The sequence below is a fragment of the Panthera uncia genome, unplaced genomic scaffold (genome assembly GCF_023721935.1).
Source record: "Panthera uncia isolate 11264 unplaced genomic scaffold, Puncia_PCG_1.0 HiC_scaffold_2535, whole genome shotgun sequence".
In the NCBI taxonomy this organism is placed as follows: domain Eukaryota; kingdom Metazoa; phylum Chordata; class Mammalia; order Carnivora; family Felidae; genus Panthera; species Panthera uncia.
The window spans coordinates 1-7,579 of NW_026059275.1; the positions used below are offsets into that span (position 1 = coordinate 1).

The following is a 7,579-nucleotide window of genomic DNA, read 5'->3' on the forward strand; positions in this document are numbered from 1 at the left end:
GAGAGCAGGGACTGAGAAACTTTCAGAGACATCTCTAACCCTCTCTGAGCATCAGTTTCTCTTGTACATGGGATAGGGGTGAGCTATCCCAAGCTGTAGCAATGGGAAATTTAGGTGCCCCTTCCTTCCAAGCACACACTCAGATATGGCTGCCGGGCTCTCATCTCCTCCCAAGGAATCTCAAGAATCTAAATGACTTTGGACAAATATCTGACTCACTAAGGACTTTGATTTTCCCCATCTGTGAAATGGATACAATCATCCCTTTCCAGTTGCCTGGACACAGGTACTTGGTAGTCATGGGGTTTGCAGCTGGTTGGCTCTAGAGTAGATCTTAGAGGGACTTTCAAGCTGGAGACAGACCCCAGGCTACAGCTTAGAGACGGGATGTGGGATGAAGGAGGCCCGGTTGGTGGGAGCAGTGGCTTAGCAGCAAGCAGACCCGGGTCTCTTACCGATGGAGAAGGGCACAAAAGCATCACTCTTCTTAAACTGGCCCTTCTCATCCAGGAAGTGCTGGGGGTGGAAGTCTCGGGGGTGGGAAAAGAACTTGGGGTCTCTCAGCACAGAGCCCAGCATAGGGAACACTTCAGTGCCCTGGTGAGGAGGAGAGGGGTATTTGATAAGGTGGAGTGGGGGCAGGGTGTGCTGAAAGCACATGGAGGTTGGAGGGACAATGCAGGTGCCCTGAGTGATAAGAAATGGGAGGCGGGGGAGCGTGGGTCCCCTGGGGACATGAGACTCAGGTCTCTGAGCCAGGAAGCTTGGCAGACATGGGGGTTCATGTCTCTTGAGAAGGGAAGTTGGAGGAGCACGGGTTCTGTGTCTCTTAGGACAGAAGGTGTGGGGGACCCACAGTTCATGTCTCTCAAGGCAGGAGGTTGAGAGGACATGGGGGTTCATGCTCTCTGGGACTGGGATTGAGAGACATCAGGTTTGTGTTTCTCTAGGCAGGATGTTTGGGGGACATGAGATCCATGTCCTTGAGGGAGGAGGTCTAGACATGAAGTTCATGTCTCTTGAGAGAGGAAGTTTGGGGGTATGAGGTTCATATTCCCTATGAAAAGAGCTCTGGGGGAGACACGGGATTCAGGAATCTCTGAGGGGAATGAAGGGACATGGTGATTGGAACAGTGTTTGATTGAAGCAATGGGACAGGGGCTGGGAAGCTTCTAAGAGAATAGGTTGCTGGGTCACAGGGAGCAGGTTGGAGGTCCCCCAAGGTGGGACAGGAAGATACCTTGGGGAGGAAGAACTCCCGAAACTTGGTGTCCTTGGTGACTCTGCGGGCCACTCCCATGGGGATCATGTCTCCAAATCTTTGGATCTCATGGATCACCGCCTCTGTGTAGGGCATCTTGGCCCTGTCCTCAAACTTGGGCTGCCGGTTCTTGCCAATCACCTGGTCAATCTCCTCATGGATTTTGGCTGTGGGAGGAGGGGGAAGGTATTTAAGTATCTGGGGTCTCGGGGCAGTGATGATAGTCCAAATATGTACATCCATGTGTGCCATGGACTTAGACCATTCAAAACAGATGTTGGCCATTCGCGTTGTTGGTGCAGCATCCTGTTCACCCGGTCGTGCCAGAATCATGAGTAGGCATAAGGGAGGAGTTTGGGGAATGGTTTGGAGAGCAGGCAGTGGATATACATTTGACCCAGCATGGAAGCTATTTACCAATCCGTTCAGATATTTTCAATACTTGAACACCTAGTGAAACTTGGCTGGTGCTCATCAGCAGAATATCACCTAGTCTCCGGATAACAGGGTATGTCTGAGGCTTCAGGGATCTGGGGAAGGTGGGGATGTTGCAGTGGGCTCAGAGGAAGTTTGAGGGCCTGTGGCTGCCACTTTGTTGCCCCCCACCCTGCAGCCTTACCCTCCACATCTGGGTGCTTCATGAGCAGCAGGAAGCCATACCGCAGGGTCGTGCTGACTGTCTCAGTGCCCGCAAAGAAGAGGTTCAGTGTGGTCAGCACCAGGTTCTTCAAGTAGAACTCTGTGTCGGGGTTGTTCTGCTCCTATAGGGAGAGAGGGCTTCAGGCCAAGCCCACTCCCCTCAGGGCTCTCAGGGCCCTTCTGGGGTCTTTCTCTTTGGACCCCTCTCTCTTAGATCCAGACCAGAGGTGGGAGGAGGGACTTGGTTCTACGAGCTCTTTGTTCAGGCTGCTGGCTCTGCCCAAAATGCCCTTCCCACACTCCTTACCCACCTGCCTATCTGTCCTTTACTCTTCAAGAACACTTTTTTATGGTGGGGATATTGAGAAGGAGAGGAATAGAGTCAGTGAGTGCATGGTACCGAATTGTTCGCTATTATGGTTGGCACACACAGGTCCTGCCCATGGGCAGGGGCTCAGTAGAGGGAGCAGCCATAGTTATTATACTTGGGATTGTGAGGATGTTTGGGGTGTACCTCCTGCATGCGGATGAGGAAGGAGTCGATGAAGTCCCGCGGGGAGTTGGGATCTAGCGTGCGTTGGTTCTGCTCCACCTTCTTGGCTATGAAGTCCTCCAGACCTTTCAGATCCTTAAATGCCTGTTGCTGTGGTCCTGGCAGGTATTTCATCACTGAATAAAACATCTCATAGAGCTGAGGATGGGGAGAGAAGAAAGGACAGGAAGGACAGCTCTCAGCAGGCAGGTCTTGATAGGAGTGGGACCTTTCTCATGGCAAGGAAAGCACTGAATTAAAGGTCCCCATCCAGATGTTAAGGATTTATATGGGGCTGATGGGAGGAGATATCTAAGTTTTCACATGAGTTAAGTGTGAGAACCCCTATCTCAGCATGTTGGTGAGATGGTTTGGGACACATCCAGATATTCAGGTGAGGTTGCATTGGGAAACTCCTGTCCAGGTGTTTACCTATTTATTTCTGACTGATATGAAGGGGAGGTAGGTACCTGTTTAGGTCTCTAGATATCAAGTAGGCTCAGTTGGAGACAACTATCCAGATATTTAGAGGCTATGGAATAGTGATTTCTATACAGGTATTGAGGTATTAAAGTGTGGCAGGTATGCAAGTGTTGAGGTGGGGGAAATACCTGTTCATGTGTTTCAAATATTCACACTGGGCTGGAGGGGAGCACTGCTGTAAGTGTTTGAGTGAGCTGCATTGAGGAACATAATTTGGGTGTTTGGGGAACCATCTATCCAGATCTTTACATGTTTAGAGGCCTTCTTGGTTGGCGTATCTGTCCAGATGTTCAGATATTTCAGTGGGCTCTGAAGAAGTACTTATCTAGGTAGCCCAGTAGGCTGGTTTGGGACACCTGTGTAATACTCAAATGATTTTGGCAGACTGTATTTTATAGCACCAGGTGTTCATGTATTCAGGACATGGACGGAGGTGGTCACTTGTTCAGGTGTTAAGGTATTAAGATGAAAAGATGGAATGTCTTGACAGGGAGCCAGTTCTAGATATTAAGATAGGTAGGGTGGGGGCACATGCCAAGGAGGAAGGCTGGGCTTATAACAGCTATCATGCCTGCAGGCTGTTTTTTGTATGTTTGGTTTGGGTTTTGGGTTTTTTGGTGGGAGAAACATCTGTTGAGATATCCAGGTGTCCTTGGAAATGGGGTATTCTGGTGTAGCTGTTCCATTGTCCAAGAGTGGTTTTGACGGAACCCTATCTGGGAGAGGAAGGGAGTTTGGGGCACCTGTCTCCATGTGGGAAAGCAATTGGAGGGTTGTAGTAGGGTGTTGTAGAGACAGACTGGGATGGGTTACCTGGCCCATAGATGTAGCTGTGAACTGGAAGCTTCCCAGCATCATACGCAGCAGTGACAGGAACTCTTTGTTCTCATAGTCAAAGCGGTCCCCAAAGACAATGGAGCTGATAACATTGGACACTGTCCGGCTCAGGAAGAAGGTGGGATCAATGAAGGCGCCTAGGGAAGGGGATGGGGTTGAGGAGAAACAGGTATCTGGGGGAGCATCCACTAGGCAGTCTGACACCAGTCCAAGAATTGGAGGAAAGCACCAGGGTGATGAGACAAGCTCCCAACACAAGGCCCTAGAGCCAGGAGCCTGGACTCCTTCCCCCAGTCCAGTCAGTCCCCTTCCAGGACCAGAAAGCGCACATATCCACGTGAATGCTCCTGCTCCTTCTCCCTCATTCCCTCCTGGCTCACCATGCGTGTCCCGGAGGGCCTCGATGAGGAAGCCCACTTCCTCCTGGATGCGCTCCTCGATGCCGCGCTTGCCCACACCAAAGTCCCGCAGCGTGGTGATGGAGAAGCGCCGGAGCTGCTTGGCTCGTTCGCCATTGCTGAATGCCACACCTGGGGGGGGGGGAAGGGGGTCAACCGTGGGAGACAGAGAGAGATTCAACTCAAAGTCAGAGACATACTGAAAGAGAAGGCGACCTAGTTGGAAGAAAAGAGTCGGAAGGAGAGAGGCAAGTCAGATGCCCAGAGAAACAGAGATTTGGACAGACATAAAGACAGAGAAAGAAGTAAGGGAGGGCCAGAGGGAGGTGACATCTGTGGATATCTGAGAGGTGGCAATAAAAATCCTGAAGGATCCTAACACTGAGCTGGGGAAAGAAGAAAATAGGGAGAGAGAACAAAGAAGGTCGGGAGAGAGGAAAGACTGTTTCCAGAGACAGAGGCATGGGTGTGAAGCAGAAACAGAGTGAGATTCTCACACAGAAGAGGAAAAGAGTAGAGGGAGGATGAAGGGAGGGGAAGCACAGAAGCTTAGAGGGAGAAAAAGACAAGGACGTGGAGGTGGACTGACCACAGTTCTGAGGCAGAAATCCCAAGAGCTCCTCAAAGACACACAGAAAGAAGAGGCATATCTGAGAGAGAACAGGGACATGGGGCCAAGAAGCAGGGGACATAGAGACGCAGGCACTCAGGGTCAAGTTAGAGAAGACCAGGGAGAAGGGACAATAAGCAGGGACAGGGACAGAGGGGAGCAAGGGGAGAACTCGGCCTCAGCCTTGGGTGGGAGGGTGAGTCAAGAGAAGAACAGTGGGGAAACTGAGGCCATCAAGTGTTCCTGACCACATGCCCCCATCCCGAGCCCCTCACCATAGCCTTTGAAGAGCCAGTCGAAGGTGGCCTGCCCGCCTCGCCCACTGAATTCCTCAGCCTGGTCCACCAGCGCCTCCTTCACGGCCTCGTGTCCACACAGCACCACAATGCGCCGCGGCCCCAGGTGGACCGTGAACACGGGGCCATAGCGCTCGCTGATCTAACCAAAGTGAGAGTGCTTAGAGGGAGCAGCCCCACTGGGAACTGGCCCTGTGCCCAGACCTCACCCATTGCATGCATTTCCCCCAGGTTCTGGCACTCAAGGGGCAGGTATCCCAGGATCTACTCTTTCCTGCCTAGGACCCTGCTGCCCCATCTTTACAATTCCACTTTCCTAAGACTCCCATCCAACCTTGCCCACCCCCTGCCACAATGCCCCAGCTCAATTAGGCAGGCCCCCAGCCCCACCCCCTTCCACCACCCCTGCCTCAAGGTACCTTCATGAGAGAGTTGTACATTTGCTGTGTGTTCAGCTGCAGGTAATTCCCGATGAAGGGCAATGGGGTGGGTCCTGGAGGGAGCTTCCCCCAGAGCTTCCTCTGCCTCCAGGCAGACATCAAGACCATTATTGTCAGGCAGGTGAGCAAAGCCACCAGAAGGAGCCCTGAGGCCAGCATGATGGCAGTGGGAGTGACAGATCGCTGGGGTGGTTTGCCTTTATACCACTTGAACAAGAAGGGCGGACTTTGATTCTAATTATGTAATTGTGCCATTTCACCTCCAGGTACACCCTCCTGGGCTCACCACAGAACTTGAGACACAGCCAGTAAGGCAGGAGAAGGGGACCTCAAGGAGATTAACAGGGAGAGGGCCCCAAGACAGAATGTGTCACGCCTCAAGGGAGTCCACCCCAGGGCTGCAGACTTGGTGAGACATAGATTCCAGAACTGAAGAGTTTATAATATTTGCATGGGGAGCCCCCTGAGCTTTGGATTTAGGATCTCAGAGTGAGAACAGACCCCAACATGTACGTTTTGAGGTCTCCAGAGTGAAGAATCCAATATCTGGGTTTGAGGATGAGATTCCAGGGACTCAATTTGAGGGTATTGGGGCAAGGGAGGACCCCTGGTTGTGATGAGGGTTCCTGGGAGAAGTATATGGGAATCCAGCACGATCAGGGAATGAGCACTTGACCCAAACTTTGACCTGCCTTTGTTTTGGACACAGTGTCACCTCGGGTACCCAGAATCCTCACTGGGGCCTCAGAGAAAGGTCAGGATCAGTGTCATGGCCTGTCTGTGGTTGGGAAAGGGGTAGAAGTCCAGAGCCACATTCAAGTGGAACTTTCCTTAGGAAAGAAGAGAAACTCATGGTCTTCCCCCTTGCATCTGTCTCCTTCTATCTCTGTCTCAAAAATAAATAAACGTTTAAAATTTTTTCTTAACAACAACAACAAAAAAGACTAACTCATAGTCTCAGTGGCAGAGAGACTGGGCAGAACTTGAAAATAGTAATGACATCCACCAATACGGTGCCAAAAAGCCCAGCTGTCTCAAAGGGTGTGATTTACAGAAAGCCGCACTGGCCCTACCCAGGTCCCTGGGGGAGCTTACTAAGTTCATCATTTCCATGTTGGTTTAGGAGAGAGCCGGGCCCTGGATGTTGAAAGTGGTTGTGAGGACAGATGGTGGCCCTGCTGTCCTCTCCTCAGTGACCTTCTTCCTTAACAAGAGGGTGCTCCCCTTTGGTGAGCACTAACTATGAAGAGGCAGTGTGCAAACTGTGATCTCATGGAATCCTTCTGGCAGTGGGGTTCCGTCATAGCATCTTCATTTTGCTCTTCAGAAGAACAAGCCTCCCTACAGCCACCTGCTGGAAGTCACACAGGTGGCAGGTAGGCAACTGGGATTTGAACCCTGTCCATTCCTTCCTCCATTGACTGGCCTAGCCCACCCTGAAGGCCAAGTGGAGACCAAGTCTAGCAATGGGTGGCGTGGAGACTAGCATCAGTGTTGGACGCAGAGATACAGTGGCAGGCTCTGTTTTCAATCCTAGACGCTAGGATTGAAAACAGGTTGGCCCTGAACTTGATATCAGGAGATCGTTAACAGAGCCATGTCTGGTGCCAGGAGGGTCTGAGAGCAGGCCCAGGTGGCCATCGGGGTGGCTTCAGGGTGGCATCATGCAGCTCTGGGGTTGGTCCCAGCAGACTCTGACATGAGCACCATGTGGGTGCTGGACTGGTCTTCAGTGGGCCTGAGAGGGGCCCCGATGGGCACAAGGCAGCATCTGATAGCTGGACCCCCTGCTCAGATGCTAGCCCTAACCTTAGAGGAGTGCAGGTGCATGAGGTTGGCACTCTCAGTACTGGTATGTTGCTCTAGGCCCCTGAGCCAGAGTCCTATGAGGGAGGGAACAAGGGGCAGAGAACAAAGCAGAAAGAGGAATGTTGTTTGTTGGCTCTAAAGGGAGCACAGGAGGGAAAGAGATTAGCAGAAGCCTGGCAAGTATGAGTCCCCCAATCCCAACCACCAGTCTCTACCTGGCCGGACGGCAAGCCTGCCCCCCCCCCCCCCACTTTCCCACTTTTTCTTGGCAAGG

The 7,579-nt window shown here is 52.0% G+C and overlaps 1 protein-coding gene across 1 annotated transcript; it reads right to left on the reverse strand.

Moving 5' to 3' along the window:
- Positions 1–258: 258 nt before the first annotated feature.
- Positions 259–6,690, reverse strand: LOC125917829 (cytochrome P450 2A13-like). The gene is made up of 9 exons (XM_049623926.1): positions 6,592–6,690; positions 5,476–5,703; positions 5,036–5,198; positions 4,133–4,282; positions 3,729–3,889; positions 2,415–2,591; positions 1,881–2,022; positions 1,241–1,428; positions 259–597 (listed from the first exon to the last, which is right to left on the reverse strand). Exons 1-9 carry the CDS (start codon positions 6,607–6,609, stop codon positions 427–429), a joined length of 1,398 nt encoding a protein of 465 aa, XP_049479883.1. The 5' UTR covers positions 6,610–6,690; the 3' UTR covers positions 259–426.
- Between the last annotated feature and the right edge of the window lie 889 nt (positions 6,691–7,579).

Bases quoted from the DNA above. Each gene is read 5' to 3' on its own strand.
- LOC125917829 (XM_049623926.1), bottom strand. The intron at 4,283-5,035 runs GTGAGGGGCTCG...CCCCCCCCCCAG, and splicing joins CTGGCTCTTCAAAGGCTATG to GTGTGGCATTCAGCAATGGC. The intron at 3,890-4,132 runs GTGAGCCAGGAG...CCCCTTCCCTAG, and splicing joins GGCCCTCCGGGACACGCATG to GCGCCTTCATTGATCCCACC.